This window comes from Thunnus thynnus, chromosome 13 (assembly GCF_963924715.1).
Source record: "Thunnus thynnus chromosome 13, fThuThy2.1, whole genome shotgun sequence".
Lineage (NCBI taxonomy): Eukaryota > Metazoa > Chordata > Actinopteri > Scombriformes > Scombridae > Thunnus > Thunnus thynnus.
In genome coordinates this window covers 12,474,006-12,493,879 of record NC_089529.1, presented here as the reverse complement: position 1 = coordinate 12,493,879, position 19,874 = coordinate 12,474,006, and the positions used below count along the sequence as shown (strand labels likewise).

The 19,874-nt window shown below is 40.4% G+C and overlaps 1 protein-coding gene across 3 annotated transcripts; it reads left to right on the top strand.

Annotated features, from left to right (window-relative positions):
* Positions 1–1,585: 1,585 nt before the first annotated feature.
* Positions 1,586–19,262, top strand: phldb2a (pleckstrin homology-like domain, family B, member 2a). 3 transcript variants are annotated; one of them, XM_067608007.1, is made up of 17 exons: positions 1,586–1,780; positions 4,352–4,476; positions 5,694–6,661; positions 6,820–7,152; positions 10,417–10,551; positions 10,873–11,010; positions 12,131–12,277; positions 13,427–13,537; positions 13,616–13,705; positions 13,870–14,004; positions 14,477–14,576; positions 15,328–15,523; positions 16,034–16,124; positions 16,215–16,361; positions 16,453–16,672; positions 16,831–16,916; positions 17,149–19,262. In XM_067608007.1, exons 2-17 carry the CDS (start codon positions 4,422–4,424, stop codon positions 17,287–17,289), a joined length of 3,093 nt encoding a protein of 1,030 aa, XP_067464108.1. In that variant the 5' UTR covers positions 1,586–1,780; positions 4,352–4,421; the 3' UTR covers positions 17,290–19,262. The 3 variants fall into 3 exon arrangements, with proteins under 3 accessions (XP_067464108.1, XP_067464106.1, XP_067464107.1); XM_067608005.1 differs by having other exon boundaries at positions 15,325–15,523; XM_067608006.1 differs by having other exon boundaries at positions 1,586–1,786; positions 15,325–15,523.
* The last annotated feature ends 612 nt before the right edge of the window (positions 19,263–19,874 follow it).

Sequence of the window (19,874 nt, the reverse complement as noted above, 5' to 3'; positions counted from 1 at the left end):
TGAGAAACATCAGACAGTAACATGGTGAGAAATTCACAAAGCTGTTTCGATGAGGGAGAACTAAGTATTACATGTTGAGAAGGCTGAAGTCCAATTTGAAAGAAAACAAACAGAATTGATCCACATCCAGCACCAAAACCTGCCTACTGACTGGGGCCTCTTCTGATTGGGTGAGACATCCGCTGCCTTCAGACTTTTTCACGCTGTGACTCAGACCTCCCGATGATTACCAGAGTTGATCATACACCCATTCCCACAATCTGACACCAGCTTTTCTTCCAATCTTTTTCCTTTCTCTCTTCACCCACTTCTCCACAAGCTTCTACCAGAATCTGAGCCACTGCACACATAGTTTCGGTCTATAGTTTTAGACTGATATTAATGCATACACACTCACCACTTTGTCGGTGTGGGTACTTAAAACGTTTTTCTTTCATTCTCTGGACCGGAAGTGGAACATTCCAATGTTCTCTTTGTTTTGGTAATACATTTTCAAGTGTCCCACTTTTCAAATGAGAGCCTCTTGAGATTTATAAGTGTCATTTTATTTTCCTCAAATTGTAAAAGAACGAAAGAAAGAGGCAGACAGACTTGTGTGTGTGTTTTTATGACAAAGACCCCAGCACTGTGTCTGGAAGTAATCATCTCGTCCAGGCTGCACTCCGCAGCCCCCTCCCTATGATGTAATTGGAGTTTTTTGTACGATGGTTCAGGTTTTTTAGTGGGATTCAGGGGATTTTTCCAAAGAAACTTTTCATTTTCATTTTCATTCTCTACACTTGCCACTTCTGTTTTTATTTTATCTACTTGTTATACACCCTCGCTCTATTTGGTATGATCAGGGGTTTTTTTTTATAAGCAATCTGTTAGATCAAAGAATAATCAGAGTATTAGATTTGCTCCATGGGTATGGCCTCTGATTTTAGGGGGGAGTGAAGTTGGCTCTGTTTCAAACACAGCGATGGGGCCTCCTCCCGCCTCCACATACTGCTGAAACAACAATCTAAGAGTCAACTTTCTTTTTTTTTTTTTTTTTTTTTACAACTGAGCACTAATGCATACTCTGGCTTTTTCTTACTATGGAAAACAGACATTGTGTGAAGACTTGTGAGAAAACTGGGAGGTGTTTAGTTGGTTTGTGAACAAATTGGCCAGACAGCCAGAAAAGTGTCGCCATTGTAAATAAAATGTGGAATGCAATTAGTAGAGTCAATGAAGCGTTAAAGATGGAGTTCGATAGCTTTTGCAGTAACTCACTCAAACCCAGTGCCTCCATGCTGGAATATGACGTAGCCTAGTGATAATATGATATCATAGCTTATTGATCATTGCTTTAAGGTCAAAGGTCAGAATTAGCAGCAGAAAGAAGAAGTATCTGGAGCTAGGAGAAATTAAACATACTGATTCCTTTTAAGACACCCATAATAAAAGCTGATGATGCATCCTTCCTTCCTTCCTTCCTTCCCTTACTTTCCTCATCCCTTCCTCCTTCTCTCTATCAGAACAATTCTCGATCAAACCAGGAGGGGCAGCAGCAGCGCCTATAGCTGAAAAGTAAACACTCTCCCCTCCTCTCTCCCCTCCTCTCTCCCGGGGAGGAGGAGGAGAGTCTGAGCAGAGCTGAGGTGGGGAGGGTCTCCTGACTGATCCTTTGACTTTGGGTTTACTCTGCTGTTTCATACAGACAGACGCAGACAGACGGAGGACTTCAGCTTCAACAACTACAGGCACACGCCGACAGACTCAAGGCTCAACTATGTGAATGAGACAGAAAACGAAGGTTAGTGTAAGTTATGGCATTAGTCGCACTTTTTCTTTAAAGAGTCGATCCAGTGAGTGTTTTAGTTTTAACCGGTTGATACTGTGATGCTGCGGGCTGATCATTTATTTTGTTCGCTGGAATTAATGCACAGATGTTGCCAAGTGTAGAGCGGGAATGAACATATACATTAAAATACTAGAATGTAAGGAAAACTAATTTGTGATGGATTTGAATGTTGTTGTTTTTTTGTAACTCGGGCAGATGTAAATTTTGGCAAACTGTTGAACCAAAAATGAGCAAAAAGTCGATTGATTAACCTACTTTGTTTTGAGGCTAAAAGGTGGTGATTTTCACACATGCTGTTTATCTCCATTGACTTAACGTTGCTGGGAAATGACAACTTTTTTTTTAAAAAGTGGATGACAGCAAACAGTGGTTATCAGTAGGCGTTCATACTATTGACTGCATCCCTGTGTGTATGTCTGTGTGCAGTGTGTGTGTGTGTGTGTGTGTGTGTGTGTGTACATATGAGCTGTTATGGTGAATCTGAATATTGCAAAAGCATTACATTGATCTTAGAGCTGCAACGATTAGTTGATTAATTGATTAGTTGCCAATTATTAAATAAATCACCGATTAATCATTTGGAGTCATTTCTTAAATACATGTCCAAATTCTTTGGTTCCAGCTTCTCAAATGTGAATATTTTCTGGTTTCTGTGATAATGAACTGAACAGTTTTGGGTGGATGACTGTTGGGACAAAATTAGACATTTGAGGATGTCATCTCAGGCTGTGGGAAACAGTGGTTGACATTTTTCCCAACTTTCTGACTTTTTAGAAACCAAACAACTAATTGATTAATCAAAAAATAATCAACAGATTAATCAATAATGAAAATATATAATAGCTTATATGAGTATAATGTTGGGTTATAGACTGTTGGTCTGGCAAGACAACATTTAAAGACGTCACTTTGGGCTCTGGGAAACTGGGACCAGCATCTTTCACCATTTTAGTTTTATAGACCAAATAATTGGCACATTAATAGAAAATTAAAATAATCATTAGTTGCAGCCCTTCATTTTTTTCTTGTCAAAGAAATAAGTATGGTGTCTGTCTGGACAGTTAGTGAATCTTCTAAGACAACAACAGTTTGAGCCTCATGCAATGTGAAAATATTTATCTCCACAGTGTTACCACACCTTCAATGACAGCCATCTTATCAGTGCTCATTCCAACAGTTTACATCACCCCTTGTGTTTATTATCTGCTCTGTCTTGCTGGCCTGTAGTCTGGGTGATGCAGTAAAATCTCTCACTCCTGACATGGGGCTGGGTTGTCTCACCCCTTTTTTCAGGAGGTCTGGAGAATGAACTCATGCTGATTGATTGTGTGACTGTGTAAAAGGATACCCTACTTCCTGTAGGCCCTCTTACCAGACAGCAGGACCAGAAAATTTTGGATCAGCCACCTCTCTCTCTTTCTCTGCAGTGTGTGTGTGTGTGTGTGTGTGTGTGCTGTCTGTGCCTGTGGATTCAGGAAACACCAACGTTTGACTTTTGAAATACCTCATTTGTATCACTGGAACCAATATATCCTCACTGAATCAGATTTTTCTGAGTCATGGCATCGAGTACTGTGATCTGACATCATATTTCTCTGTTTTATTTATTTTAGCTTTCTTTTCTTTCTCTTTTAGCTTTCTTTTCTTTTAGCTTTCTTTTCTTTCTCTCTAGAGAAGGTAAGAGTTTCTTTTCTGCCTTTTTTTGCTGCAGGGAAAACTAGGGAGGCCATGTTAACACCATTTTCATAATCAGTCATTCAATTAGTTATCTTTTTAATGAGTTGATTAATCAATCAAAAATCTAAAGTTACCAGAGCACCAGATGATGTATTAGAATTGCTTACATAATCAACAAATAGCCAACAGCCCCGGGTATTTAATGTATAATGATATGAAACAGTGAAAAGGAAGCAAAGATCTTCTGTCAGTGGATTAATTAATTCAGCATGTGCCCCTCAGTCCCAGCAGTCCCAGTCCAGTCCAGTTTACCCAGCCTGAACCTCTAACTTTGGGTGCTGCCTCACTGAGTCTGGGTCCCTGAGGGAATACTTTTGAGGATTGGTCATGAGTCTGGAGCTAAAAGATCGATTAAAGCACACATTGCTGCTTTTCAGACTTGGTTTTTATTGGGGACAGTGAGCCAGAAATAAAATCTTTCCTCTGGATCTGTTTTCCTACTTAGTTTTTCGGAAAGTTTTTTTTCTTTTCCGTGTAAGTATGTAGATGATCTGTAGATCTGCTTGAATTGGGGTATTGTTGCACATTAAGTTGAGGGACCGCAAGGCATGTCTTCAACTTCCTGTGATGTTTCTTTTGTTTCAAGATTGAAAGAATCTGTGATGTTGGTATGTATGCAGGAATACTAGTAGAGGGAAGACTAGAAGAAACAGCTCTCAATATCTGATAAAACATTCACAGTGGTGACATTCAACAACAGAGCTTCTCACAACAGTTCTGCTCTGATTGCAAGTTACACATAGTGTATGTTTACTTAGGATTAAATGAATTATCTTTTCTTCCCAGGCAACAAAGCACGTAGGGCCCAGCTGAATCCCGCATCTGCAGACTGAATCAGAGAACAGAGGTCGGACTGATGAACAGCATGCTTCCCCAAAGAAGTGCTGTCGCCACGCTGGGCTATGGCTCAGGTAAGACAACAGTCAAGACAATTACTTGTTTTCATATGATATTTAGACGATATACTTATCACTTTAATCAGGGCCTTTAGTTTACAGGATTGAAAAAAATCACATCTAATCAATCCTCCACCTGTGTTCAAAGAACAGAGTCAGCTGACAACTAACAAGATCATTTTAGCTGGTTATCAGTACACTATCTAAGTCTGGATTGCTCTATGAAGCAGGTTTACTGAGTTACAATATCTAGATAACCTTCCTTAACCTGGAAGTTATCCAGATAACTCAGTAAACGTGCCTCTGGCCTTTATTTTCAATAATGATCAACAGACAAACAACAAAATGCTGAAAATTTTAGTTCAAACTGAAGAGCACAGTCATGCTAGAACTATTTGTATATTAATAATCCAAGTTGCAGTTTGAGTTTTAGGGGCCCAGAATAAATGTATGAAACCCATATTTGTGAATGAGTTTCTATGACAAAGTGACTCAGGGCAATGTCCTGACAGTGCTCCTTGCTAAGCTATTTGCCCTGTGGTAGAGGGTGCCCTCAGGGTTTTTCTTGCAGTCGAGACTATGATGCATTCTGGCCTGTCTTGGTCCACCAGCATTCTTCCATTTTTAGAAGAAGCTGAACCACTGATTGAGCCAATGTTTGTGTTGGGCTCAGAACTGTATGAGCGTACATTCTTCACTGGTTTTCCCCCTCTTACTCAGCACATGATATAATGATTGCTCTTCCCATAGCTGAGCTGGTGCTTATTAAAGGACCAGTGTGTAGGATTAAGTGGCATCTAACGGTGAGGTTGCAGATTGCAACCATCTGAATACCCTTCCCCTCTCCCCTCCCCCTCCCCTTCCAAGCATGTAGGAGAAACTATGGTGGCCACGAAACTTGCAAAAAAGACAAGAGACTCTCTCAATAGCCAGCGTTTGGTTTGTCCATTCTGGGCTACTGTAGAAACATGGCGGTGCAACATGGCGGCCTCCGTGTAGATATAAAGGGCTCATTCTAAGGACATGAAAACACAATGATTCTTATTTACAGGTGATTATACACTAATTAAAACATACTGAATATTATATTCCATTTCTGCCAATGCTTCTGCCAGTAGATCCCCCTAAATCTTACACACTGGTCCTTTAAAGGAGTTACATTAAACTTGACTCCATGACACAATCCAAAAAAAGACAGGATTACATGCTCTGTCAACTTGCTTTTTTTACAGACTGTGTCAAGATTGAGCACAGCAGCAGCGGCTCAGTGGGTGGGACATTGCTCCGGGGCTCCCGCTCTAAGGCAGAGCTACAGGAGCTGATGGAGACGCTGCAGCGCAGGAAGAGTGCTCTGGAGGCTAGTCTGAGGGCAGCTGAGTGCAGCCGCAAATATCTAAGCGTGCCTTCACCTGTTGGACCCCAGTCCACCAGGCCACTGTCAATCCTCAGCAATACAGATCGCCCTCCATCTGCTTCGAGAAACTTTTCTTACATGAGCAGCAGCAGCGTGCCCCCATCACCTCGCCAGGGCGAACGCCAGCTGAGCACTAATGGCTTGCTCCGTCATTCCCACTCTCGCCACCAGTCACAAGACAGCCTGCTCCTCTCTAGCGCAGCAGACGGAAGCTCTCTGCTCTCCTCGTATGGGGAGCCTCTACCTCGTTCTCCCAGGGTGAAAAGCGGAGCAGCCAGTGTGCCCTCCAGCCCTCGCATGGGCCGTAGACTCTACTCTCAGGGCAAAGCAGGAGGTGACTCCAGACAGAGGAAATACTCCACTGGTTCCCTCACCAGCCTGGGCATGCACAGCCGTTCTCTGCCACGGCTTCACAATGCAGCAGATCCCCCCGCTCTATCGCTACCGTCATGCCACTCTGTTGGTCACCACAGAGGGGTGGGCTCAACGGGGCAGCGGCGCAGTCTCTCCTCCCTCGAGCAGCCACCAGATGTGACAGTTCCAGCCAGCATGCCCAGCACTCCCAGGAGGGCCAGCCTGGCTTCTCTGAGCTCTCTGGGTTTAGACATGGACGGGACAGGCTTAGATCTGGGCTTCGGAGAGAGGAGGTTGTCTTTTGGGAAGGGCGGGCTGAGCCCAGGACAGAGGGTGGGCAGCATCACCTCTTTGAATGGCAAAGAGGAGCTGAGAGACTACCACCTGCACCAGAGAGACGAGAGACTCAGGGAGCAGAAAGTGCAGAGATTGGTGAGTTACTTTTTGAGCTGGATTTGTGCACATTTATGAAAAATAAATACCACTTTCACAACTTCTTCGCACCTTGTTTGATGAAGAAAACATGAAAGTAAACAGTAAGATCATAAAAAACATTGTAAAATAGTGAAGTGTGGATCCTCTCTCTGCAGGAGTGCCAGCGTCTAGAGACCATCTTGAACCTGTGCACTGAGCTGGGCCAGGTGGAGAGAGAACCAGCAGGCTCAGCTGTTTCTGACCTGCAGAAGATCAATAAGGAGTTGGAGAAGCTGCAGGTGTCAGATGATGAGTCAGTGTTCTCTGACTCTCCCAACAGCAACGCTCCAGAGAGTAGCTTCGGGGCCAAAGCCAGAGATTTGCAGCTCGTGGAGGAGCAGCAGGTCAGCCAACGTCAGCAGAGCAACTACAGAGAGCCCAGGTCCCACTCGCCTGCTATCAGCCTGAACAGCAGTGCCCCCTCACCCTCTACCCACCACAGAGCTAAAGTAAGTTCCAACAAGCTCATGCTCATTGACAGATTCTCACAAAAAACAGGTTAGGAGGGTAAAAATCAAATAAGGGAATTAAATAAAATCCTAGACAGTCACCTCAACTAAGAAATGTTCAAAATTCAGTTACTAGAAGGATTTTTGCTACAAAAATATCAGTTAAAGAACAGAACAAAGAACCAGAAAGAAAAAACCTACAACTCACTAAGCATTTTTAATGTCAACTAATCTGACCTGCAGACTCAGCTGTCCTTCCACACAAAAAACACTTTACTTCAGCATTTCTCTTGTTTCATTTTGTCATTTGCCCACCATCCAGTGTGGTTTGAATTTCTGGGATGTATCATTACTTGAAAAAAATGTCTAGTATTGTATACCACTGCCTATAGATTTATTTTTGGACACTTGGGATCAGACACACCTCATGACAAGCTAACTACAGCCCTGACCAGCAGATAGACTAACATTATTCATTAGCTTTCATTTGGAGTCTTTTCTCTGACCACTTGACAGATGTAAGTTGAATATTCACTCTCTTTTTAGCCTTTTTTTATCTTTACCCTTTACATTACTGGTAATGATATGAGTAATTTTTAACGTAAAAATATTGATAAGTCGACTTTCGAGTCGAGTTTTTCTCTGTAACAGCAGGGTATTGTGTTTTCGACATGTCACAGTAAGAAAAACACAGGTGTAAATAATGAAATGAATAATGGCTGTATTCCATTTAGCTGTTTCAGGGTCCTGATATTGCTGGCTCACTGTCACACTTGAATAAAACTAAGGCATTGTTAATGTTATTAGTTACACCTTAGCTTTTCATACTTTGACTTTGAGTCAAAATTTCCTTAAGGCCTGTACCTCTGCAGTTTGGTCCCTTCAGTAAAGTTGGGGGACTCACAAGAGACAGATTTAAGAGTGGTCAAAAAACTCAAAGCTGCAAAGGCTGAGATATCCTGACTTTTAGTCGCTATGGCTCAACTCCAAAACAAACTGGATCCTGCAATTCCCACAATACAATTGAAAAGTGGCTTTCATTAGACCCCTTGCCTCCAAAATGACCACTTCTTTCAAAACAAACACTTCTATTGGACAACACAAGCTTTCCGTGCAAAGTCTCAAACCTAATCCAAGATAACCCTGAAGACATTGTGTTATTTTTTTTACCTCGGAAAGCTTCCAGAACCACCGTAAACATTATACAACTGTCTTCACAGGCTGCGTTATGCTTCTTGTGACGGATAAACTGAACTTCATGTGTAAAATCTATGGCATGCCCCCTGTGCCTGCCTGTAGAAAAGTTTCTGATTAGACTTCATGACCTGGACTGATTTTTTTTTTTTTAAATGAAACCTCTGCATCAGTTCTATCTACATCTTGTCCTTCTCTTATTTGATTTCTGCCTTTCTCTTCTGACCTGTCCTTTATTTGCTGCTATAGAATGAGTGTTGAAGTGTGCGAAGTGAGGACCAAGCTGTAGTGAAGGCTAATGGGACACACCCCTCATGTGGAATGCAGTTTATCAGACTGTTGATAGCTTGTTTATCTGTGTTTATTTGTCATCTTAAATGCTTCCTATTTCCACCTTACTTTGGATTTTCCACATTTCCACAGAACTTCAATTTAAAATCATGTACAGATTACAACATTTCCCAAGATACCAAATGTGTATAAAAGGGGGAAACCAGCAGGGTTGAAGGGGTTAAAATCATATATTTATTTGGTTCAAACTGGATTTTGAAGTGAAAACATGTGTAGCATGAAGCTCTTGCGTAGACTGTGAGTCATATGCTGACAACACATCCATGGCTTGGTTGTTGTATTTAGTGTGTGGCTTCCACAGTTTTACTCAACACATAAACATCTTTAAGAGTTGAGGTACGCTCTCAAAAATCATCTGGCTTTTTGTCAGAGGCGCCGCGTACATGTCCTGTTTATGTGGGTGGCTCAGATGCATAAACAAGGAAATCGAAGTTGAACACGGCTCCCCCACAACTGTGATTTTACTACAATTTCTCCTCAGTAAAATATTTCATAGTGTTGAATATGTTTCAGTGGGAAACCTCACTGAGAAATAATTTAACAGCTTACAAATGTAAATATATCAAATACTGTGATTTCAGCTCAAAGCCGGGCCACTCCTCTACTGTCTCTGTCCTTGTGTCGGCGAGTTACTGTCTCTATAAAATGAAGATTTTTTCCACTCCAACAACCTAATGGTGTGTCTGGTTTTAATGAAGAAGACCTAGTTTTGCTCCAGCACTCAGCCATTCAAACTCTTCAAGGAGGGAGGGGGCAGGAAATGACTATCCCACGGAGAATTAGTGTGCTCATGTGTGTGTGCGTGCATGCACAACTGCGTTCGGGTGTGTGTGAGCGGAAGAATGCTAGTGTATATGCATGGCAAGGACTTGCGTTTTTCCAGATGTTTTGAACTCTATACTGAGGCTAAATTGATGGGAGATCTTGTGAAAATGAAACTGTAGTTTACACATCAGCACAGGCAATCGACCTGTGGAAAATAAAACTTTAATGCACACCTAAAGTTTCTAAAAATGTAATTTCCAAGTTGAGATCATTATTTCTGCACTGTGTCAGTTATGGCAGAAGTTTACAGACTCCAAATGCCCCCTCTTCCATCTCTTGCATTCCTCAGAGCAGTGTGTGCAGGAAGAAAGAGCATTCACAGCCCGCCTGGGAAACTATAAATCCTAGAGCTGCTGGCCACATGAGGCTTTGACCACAAAAAATAATACCTCATGGTCCCTTAAGGAAGAATACCTGATGATACAAGATCTATTAAATACACCCAAGTACGAGTGTGAATCAGTGTTTGTTGGATGTTGGTAGACAATGAAATATGTGGGAGTACTTTAGCATGACTGGCAGTGGAGTGCACTGATAGAGATTTCCATTACACCAAGTAGAAAAGAATCCCGTCCCTGTTGTCAGCGATCCAGCTTTGGAGGAGTTAAAACAGCAGCTGCAGTGGACTTATTCAGAAAAGTGATTCTACTGGCTGGCAAATGTATTTAACAACATGGTTTACACAGGAAAACAGTAGTTTCCCTATTATAAAAACTTGCTTTAACTTTTAACATGCAGTCACCAAAGATGCTCTTGCCATTAAACATTATGATTATGTTTTGTTTTTTTCTTATGTGCAGCATGGCTGTGTATTTCATAAATGTATGTATAAGTATTAAGTTGTTGTTCTCCTGTAGAGCCAAGCATTGATATGCATTCCTGATGTCACTACAGGCTTTGGAGAGTGTGCAGTTGAAGCAGGAAGTATCACATATAGAGGAGGAGAGGATTCAAGTTCTGAACAACATTGAGGAGCTGGAGCAGAAGATCAAAGACCTGGACAACCAGATGGAGGAGTCTGTCCGAGAGGTAGACAGCACATAACTGACACCTTAATAATGTTTGTTCTTATCCAGTGTCAGATAAATGGATGATTTTTTTGATAAGAGCATTGTGCGTATGAGTTTATCACTCAAGCTCATCACAGTAAAGATGATGAAGTGAGCAGAAGTAGAAAAATTATCACTACAGCTACTTGTGAGGTGTGCGTATGTTTTTTCTAATGTTTCTGCTATAGCACTACTGTGCTTTTTAGTTTGCGTTATTCTGCCTGGTTACCTCTTTATGAATTAATTTAAAGACATCAAATTGTAAAGGTAGTTTCTTACTGTGTGTTGATGTTTTCTGCAGATGGAGGTGGAGTGTGCTCTGCTGGAAGGGGAACAGGAGTCAGAGATGACCCAGCTGCAAAGGGAAAAGGAGCTTCTGGACCAACTAAAGGAAAAGCTACGTGGTATCGAGAAGACGAGCAACACTGAGAAGTCGCAGGTAAAAATATATAAAATGTTTTTATACATAGGTTTTTGGCAAACATAGCCAACAGTCTTAGATGACTTAACACCTTTACTAGTTTGTCTGTCATTATGAATTCAGCAAACAATGATCAAATGTGAGTGAAGGTAATACATTGTCAAGATCTACAGTATGGACCAGAGCCCTGAAACACTAAAGCCACAGCTCCAGCCGAAAAACACAGAGATCAGTTGAGCTTCACCACAGCTTCCTCTAAAATGGGTTCAGTTACATTTCCTTTAAAACCAAACAAACAAATTATGTTTCCAAGAGGAAACGCACAGCAGACGGAGAGAGATCATCACAAGTCGGACCTGCATCGGCTTGAAACGCCTTCTAGACCTAAATCTCTCCAAATGTGCAATGGAATTCAAAATATAAAAGTACTACTAACCAAAGTAATGTGTGTCTGTGAGGAATGTGCATTTACATCTGCAAACTGACCTCCTCCTCCTCCTCTTCCTCCTCCTTGACAATACAGAGCACTTTATTCTGTATTCTCCAGAATTAGCTCATGTTGGCAGTGAGCACAGAAAAACCAAACACTTCTGTTCACATTTTTTCAACTGCACTGGCTGTTTTTTTTTTTTTTTCCATTTCTTCAGAATTTTCTCTTCATGCGTCTATTATCCTTCTTGACCTTGTTCTTTGCAAACCAGGATCCATTCCTTTGCTTCCTGTCTCACATTAACAACTAATGTCTCAACCCTGGTATGCTTTAGACCCACATTTAGGAGGGGCCCAAATAGTTACCATCTGTATGTTTTGTGTAAAAAATTGTTAGCACATCTGACTTCTGAGGAACACTAAAATCACCTGAAACCTTGCATCGTTTGGATGAACATGAAATTATTTTTTTAGCAAATGAGCTAAAGCTTGAAATGCGTATTACATGATTTAAAATAGAGATTATATGATATTTCCCTGAAGCAGATTGGTCAGTTAAATGCCTAAAACTTGCTCAGGATATCTGTAGTTATAGGTCATTTCCTGTGTCTGAAATATATGTAATTCTAAAACACTGTATTCTTATTTACTTATGTACTTTTACTTTATAATTGGAGTATTTTGTGTGTGTGTCTGTGCTGTTTCTTAGGAAGGTGAGCAGCAGACAAAAAGTTTGGAGGATCTGGAGTTTCAGAAGCTGGAGAGGGAGATTCATCAGGACGAGGAAAAAGAAAATCAGAGCCAAGAACTGCTGCGAGAGATCGCTGAGTGTCAGCGTCTTACTGTCACACACAAGGTACAGCCTGTGAGGATTTGTGAGTGTGCATGTAGCACGTAGTGCATGTGCAACACCGCAGTTAGTGCTGACGCCGCTTCACTCTGAAATGTCTCGTTTTCAGCCAGAATTATCTACAGTATGAATAGTGCAGTGAATGTGTTGAGAACATTATAACAAAATGCACCATAACAGTGTCGATAAAGTAAATAGACCCAAAGATCTGAGATTTGTGCAGTTGCATAGTTTAGTTAGAGTAGATCTTTAGCATTACTGTGGAGTTTTCAGTCAATATTCAGTGACAGGCAAAAAAAGCATAGCATACTTATTCACAACAGAATTTAATTGCTATAAAAAGGTTTGTTACAAGTTATATGATTTAATAAGTTTATGATAATAAGTTTTTAATATCAAACTTTTAATATGAAAAGGATTCTGCAGGAAAAGTCAGATTTGATGTAATATGATATAGTACATAATCACACTAGGGTGTCTCAAGACAAAACAATAAAAATTATATTGGCTTGTCAGTAGACTTTGAAAAACTGAAGTACAGAGTTGGAGCCAACTGTAAATGTCTAATATTATCAGCTAAAGTGCATTTATTCAGGATTTAATCTGACTTTAATTTGCCCAGTCGTATGAAATAAAACAGAAACGCAGCAGAAGTTTTTGTGGTGACCATTATCATTATATTATTAAACTGTCTTTATTTTTTCTGGCATTTTTCAGTTACTACATTGTGGTTTGTTGTCATTAATCTTACTACAGGTTGTGCATGAAAATAAAGCTGCAAAATTGTGAGATTTGCAGCACAAAGCATGAACTAATTACAAGAAACAACAATACCATCAATGGTAAGCATGAAATACTGTTTATATAGTAATGAAGACCTAAAGGAGGACAATTGTATCTGAAATCAAACTCTTTGAAATCATTTCCCACAGATACAATTGTAAATTAGATTGTGTAGCAAATCCAAAAATCTCACAAAAATTGAATTTTCTCATCCTAAACTGTGAATTTGCTCTTATTCATTCTGCTGCTGCTTCAACATAAAACACCTCTTCGGTATCTGCTAATGTGACAGCAATATTTTGCTATATGAGCATATTCTGTGAAAGTCAAACATTGTGTAGTGGTGATACTGTGCTGTTCTCTCTCTCACAGGAAAGACTGATGACGCTGAAGAAACAGTCCTCACAGATTACCTTACAGTCTCAGCAAGAAAGAGAGAATTTCCAGAGAGAGAAAAACAATTTGCTTGTAATGCTTCAGAAGGTAAGAAAATTCTTTGTAGGCTGATATTGTAAAATATTTCATTTTATTTACTGGAGAATCTTATCCTGATGTCTGCAGGAGAGAGAGAAACTGGCGTCTTTGGAAGGAAAGTATGCAGAATTGTCTGAGGGGCAAACCTTCACTAACAACCCTGCAGCCATCAAAGAGGTAGGAGTCAGTTACAGTTGCAGTAATACTTTATATTTCCACCCACAGAGTGTTCCCTGTGTCTTTAAACAAAGTACACAGAGATACCAGAGTCTCAGTGACGCTGATGAGAAATCCTGTTATTTTATTCCACTTTCTAATTCCTCTGATTTCTGCGATCACAGCACTTGCACGCTCTGAAGGAAAGGAGAAGAAGCAGCAAAGAAAACTCCCCCCTAAGTGACAGCCTACCTCAAAAGAGGAGCCAGCAGCTCCTCACTTCCTATGGCAGATCCCTGGGACGCACTCTCCCACCCAAGGTCATTACCGATGTCTTGAAATGTACTTTTTAGCACACACAGTAAGGGACAGATGCAGTAGGATCAATCTGGGCGTTTCAAATGTGATTTAAAGCATATTGTGAAATTATTTGACCAACATTTGGCATGGAAGAGGCCTTACAGAAATTATAACCTGGATTGTGAAATCTGGATTTTGGTATATTTACATAAAATTAGTCCAAATTTTGTTTTGTTTTGACAGTTTCATAATAATGATGCTAGTTCTGGGCTGCAGTAGAGGGGATTTCATTGCCCTCATTACTTTTATCCAGAAAGATCTCAATGTCCTCAGAGAATGATCCACCCAAACAGGAATTCTCAGTTTCAGCCTGGCTTGCAACACCCATCTAGCTCATGTAGGTTTTTTTTGTGAAATGAGTGTAGTTTACAGTTGTGTAAGTGCTGTACAGCCTGATCCTAAACAGCATGTGTGTTGCTGTTTCCTCCTCAGTCCCATTTGCCTCTGTCCCAAAGCTCCAGCTGTGGCAGCGTCATCCCACAAGGCTTCAGCTTCTCCCCCCGAGACCTGAACACTCGCCGCCTGCCCAAGAGTGAGTCAGAGGACCACACTGTTGCATCTTATCTGCATCAAATCTATATAGTAGTGCGGCCAGCTCTGTACCCCGGGCTATATGCATGGACCAGCACAGAAAATGTTGTAGTGACCCAATAATCTGTGGCAGTTTACAAGTAGAGCCTCATTCAGTGTAGGTCTGCTATCAGAGTGTGTAATAGATAGGAATTTGTGATTTTGAGACAAATTACTTGTTTGCACAGCTTCCTCCAAACAAGTAACCCATGCAAAACTTCTTCATTGTTAATGTCAGTACTTACTGTATGATCTATGTATAATGATATATGATTTATTTTTTTCAGAGAAATTTGTTGAAAGCTTAAAACTTATAAGAATTTATCACTCAGAAAAAGAATAGTGTTAAATACTGTGGTATTTGTTTGAATAGTAGCCTCACATATATTTTTTTTGGATGTACTCATACAATTTTTCTTGAGATGTTGAATGTGTGCTTTCAGAGTTTTAGCTGTGCAGCTTTATATATCATGTTGACTCAATTAGCTGCTGTTATCTTTCTCTAGCTTGATGGATCACAGTTTAATCAGTGTTACATGACCCGGTTGCTGCAGACATATTTTATGAAATTATGATCACAAGATGCTATCCCACTTGGCCAGCTGTAGTTAGTGGATTGCCGCTCTGCTGTTGTGATTTGGCACTGTAACATTACATCATGCATGCTAAGGGTATTTCCAGTCTGTTTCTGTAAGATTCTCTCCCGTCAGCAGGCAACAGCCACGCACACATGAACGAAGAGAGACAGAGAAGAAGCGACTTTTGCAGCAGGATGGTCTCTGAGCCCAACGTGTTCCTGGACTCTTTCACTTATCCGGACAACAGCCAGGCCTCAGACACCGTCAGTGTGGACAGCTCTGACAGCCTGGAGACCAGCTTCTCCGCCTGCTCCCCAGACAACATTTCCAGGTTAGAAACCACGATGATGTACAGATGAAAGGTCACTTTGAAGAGATCGGACAGAGATTGATTGAACTAGGATTTTTAGTCAGAATAGGAACAGATGTATTTATGGAAAGCAGCTGCAGCGTAGAGTTAGCAATGTTCAGAAAGGATGCCAACCAGAATATATCAAAAGTTATTGCCTGATGCTCTGAATTTATGTCATCAGACAAGAAACAAGAATATCCACATGTGCGTATCCACGTACACATTATGCAGATTCTCTGGGATTTGCAATGCTGGCACCTCTCAGAGAAACCTGTGTTTGAGTTGAATGGATAATATATGTTCACCAAAAGTATCACAAAATCACCTTTGCACCTGAAATATAAACAAGCCCATATTTTTCATGACCTTTTTTATATCTGTTTCAATCTTTTACCTAGTTTTGGTTTTAAATCTAGCTTATGATATATCCTCCACAAACAGGAGAGTCTGTCTTTTATCTCACTACTTCGGTTTTCCATTTTCCGTCAGTGCCAGTACGTCCAATATGGCGAAGCTCGAGGAGATGGAGCGTTTACTCCGAGAGGCCCAGGTTGAGAAGCAGAGACTCCTCGAGTATCGGGTAACGTGCCAAACCTAACCAAAATGCACTGTTTATGGAACATGTGTGTGCGCGATGATGGATCTGATTGACTGTCTGTGGCATGTGTAGGAGCGTGAGATGGAGATGCGCAGGCAGGCTCTGGAGGAGGAGCGAAGAAGAAGGGAGGAACTGGAGAAACGACTGCAGGAGGAGACAAGCAGGAGACAGAAACTTGTAGAGAGAGAGGTGAAGCTCAGGGAGAAACAAAGATCACAGGTACGCAGAGAGGTTGAAGTCTGATATTTTGTTACCATTAGCTTCATGCGAACACATCTGTAATCTTATTTTAATGATTTTTTTCCCATAGTCCCGGCTGTTGACACGCTACCTCCCTGTAAGGAAAGACGATTTTGATCTTCATGGCCATATTGAGGCAGCAGGACACAACCCAGATGCCTGCTTCCATCTGGCCATCACTGATAAAACCTGTCGAGGCTTTCTGGTCAAAATGGGCGGCAAGATCAAGACATGGAAGAAACGCTGGTTTGTCTTCGACCAGAATCGCAGGACGCTCACCTACTACGCAGGTTAGTTACTCTTCCTCTCAGCCAGATGTTCAAAATATGAGATCATGTTACTGTAACAGTGATGTCACTTTTAAACTATGCCGGGAGACTTTGGAGGTTGGGAACGAGCTTTGATCGCTGGATGTTGGCATAAACAGTGTTTATATTCTCCGCTGCAGACAAACATGAGACCAAGATGAAAGGAGTCATTTATTTCCAAGCCATAGAGGAGGTGTACTATGACCATTTAAAGAATGCACACAAAGTAAGTCGGTTTATGTGCATGTGTGCAGGCGGGCGTGTCTCTCATTTTAAGCATGTTGACACATTTTTTTTTTTTTATATTGTTGACATCTGTTTGTCATCTGTTTCTCTCCCTCCATTTGTCTTTCTCCCTCCCACATATGCACCACCTCATCTCTCTCCCCTCTATACTCCATTAATGTATTTTTGAAATACTCCATTATTTCAAAAATACATTCACTTCCACACCAAAGAGCCCCAACCCTTCGCTGACCTTCAGTGTGAAGACCCACGATCGGGTGTACTACATGGTGGCTCCGACGCCCGAGGCCATGCGTATCTGGATGGATGTTATTGTTACGGGCGCTGAGGGACACATGCATTTCATGGTGTAACTGATCCCAAGAGATCGGGGTTCACGCCACTAAATTGTTTTTTGTGTCACACGAGAAGATTTACAGCACCCAGCCCGTACCAGTGTGACGGCAAACATGTGTTGCATAGAGCGGAGACGGACATTCATCAGGTCAACAGGAAATTAACCTCTGTTTACACTTATAGTATGATGTATGTAGTCCAGAAGGACAACTGATACTCAAAAGCACACTTTATAATGTAATCAAGTATAAAAGATCCAAAGAATTGATATATCAGTTTCATAATTAAGCTATTTAGTTATTGTTTTATTTGTTTATGTACCATGAGTGGCTGAAACTTCACTAAATCTACGTAGCAACAATTAAATTGTTCAATTTTCCAACTTTCATTCTTGTTACATCACACCAGATTGTCTAATACTTTTTCTGTTACGTTTGGCTTCTATTCAGTCAAAGCTTGATCAGGAGAGCTTCTTGATCATTCAGCAACTGAACATCTGCTACACTTTTAAACTGCGATACACACTGATGCTGCTTCTCTATAACAGATGCATACTGTAGCTGTCTAACAGCTTTGTATAAACATTAGCCTTCTGTAATGTGCTTATTGCACATGCTCAAACCAAAGTTGAAGTTATATTTCTATCTCCATCTTTTTCTTTGCCTTCTTCTTCCCTCCTCTTTACTTCCTGTTGGATTCCACATTTTCAAAGTGTCTTTATCTTAGTTTATTTCCTTTTAAACGTCAGGTCGTATTAGTGGATCACAGCGTCCTGGTGATCTCTGATCGGATAAGATTACCCACATATTTGTGTTTGCAAGAATGTACGTTTTTATATTAACTAAGTTTTATCATTTCCATATTGTCACTACTATTGTGAGTATTATTTTACGTTTTAAATTCAAGCATTTTGATTGCTGCTGTCAGACTACCAGTATAAGCTGGTCATGTCTGCTTATTTAAAGCAAGGCTGAATGTCCACCATCTGTATTCCTTTGCATCAATTCTAGGTTGTGAGTCTTAATTTGGACTTTTCTAAAAATATGCAATTTGTCAGGAAGGAGAGATGATTATAGGCACTTTTTACATTTTATCATCATGAATTTTTAGTAATGGTTGAAAATACTCTACTAATCGAAGTAGAAAATGTGTCTAAATCACAATGGTACTGTGTTTCATGCTAACCACTGTGCAGCTCCCCATATCTATAGTAGAGGCTGCAGGCACTATATGATGAGGCCATGTTGTGCAGCAGGGATCCTGGATGTCTTGCATCACCTGCATGTTCATCACACTAAAGCGTTTCATTCTGGTTTTTCACCAGCAGAGGCCCTCAGTGCAAGAGTTATTGCACTGAAATGACGTAATGCTCTGGCTGGTTGATCCATACTCACTTAGTAAATAAGCAGAATGGAGCCTCCATTATCCATGTTTTGTAATGCTTATCATCAAATACGTACATTTATAAGCACAAATATATAATTTGCCTATTGGAAGAAAAACAAATTGTGTTTCAGGACATTGCACACAAAATGATTTGATCATTTTGGTTTAAATGTGTTAGAAGAAGCCATATATTTGATCTGTATATTCTTTGCCAGTTTATAACAGTCTGACTGTGTTTGATGATGAAACATCAAGTGACCAGCTGTTGGTTCACAGACTGCAGGGCTCGCTGTTGGTCTTGTGTTGGTTCAGTGTTGAGCTGACAGTGTTACAGATGACTTGTTACCTCTGCTGGATGGTTCTCAGTAAACGCAGGTATCTGTCAGGGTAACATCTCATCCGCAAACTGTCAGCCACTGTACGAGACACAAGCCTTGAAACAAAACAAATTACCACATTTATATATATTTTAATACATCTAATATTCTATATTTTGTGTATGAACAATGGTCATTTTAGTGGACACTATGCTACAGGTTTTTATAATTGACACGTGTCATGTTTCAACATGAATAATAATAAATAATTTTGATTATGAATCATACATTTTTTGTGAAATGTTATGACTTGTCTGGTGAACATGAACATTTATTTAATGGGCTGTAAAAACCTGATTGTGTTATACAGTGGGGGATGAGTGGGCTGTTGCTTTGCTGAGGGGTTTTATTTAATGTTGGAGGACTAAAAGGAAGCTTTACAAATCCCAACATGGCAAGATGGTGTGTTTTCCCATGGATATTGATACTTTTATTTATGTCATTATAGTGCCAATAACAGCATTACTTTGGCATTTTGTGTTAATTCATCAGTTACTAGTATATCTGAAAAATATCTAAAAACTCAACTTTTTTCACATTTTAGAGCGTTTGGACATTACATTCGTTAAATATGAGCTATTATAAATATAGGGGTGTGAGGTATCCACAGACAGATTTTTTTTCAGAAATTTGCTTTCTACTTGACTGGTTCAGCGGAGGACTTTGGACACAAATCAATAATACATGTAAATATGTCTCAAAATTACAGTGAAGCATTATTATGATACAGTAAATTGCTGTAGTTCAATAATTTCTTTTAAAATGTGTATGAAGTAATAACTGGCTGTCTTATTAGCATGTATAGGTCTACTGTGAGTGTACTCATTAAGACACTCATA

Excerpts from the sequence above, each read along its gene's own strand:
- phldb2a (XM_067608005.1), top strand. The coding sequence starts at position 4,422 with ATGAACAGCATGCTTCCCCAAAGAAGTGCTGTCGCCACGCTGGGCTAT. Across the intron at positions 7,153-10,416 it reads CTACCCACCACAGAGCTAAA|GCTTTGGAGAGTGTGCAGTT; the intron begins GTAAGTTCCAAC and ends ATGTCACTACAG. Across the intron at positions 12,278-13,426 it reads GTCTTACTGTCACACACAAG|GAAAGACTGATGACGCTGAA; the intron begins GTACAGCCTGTG and ends TCTCTCTCACAG.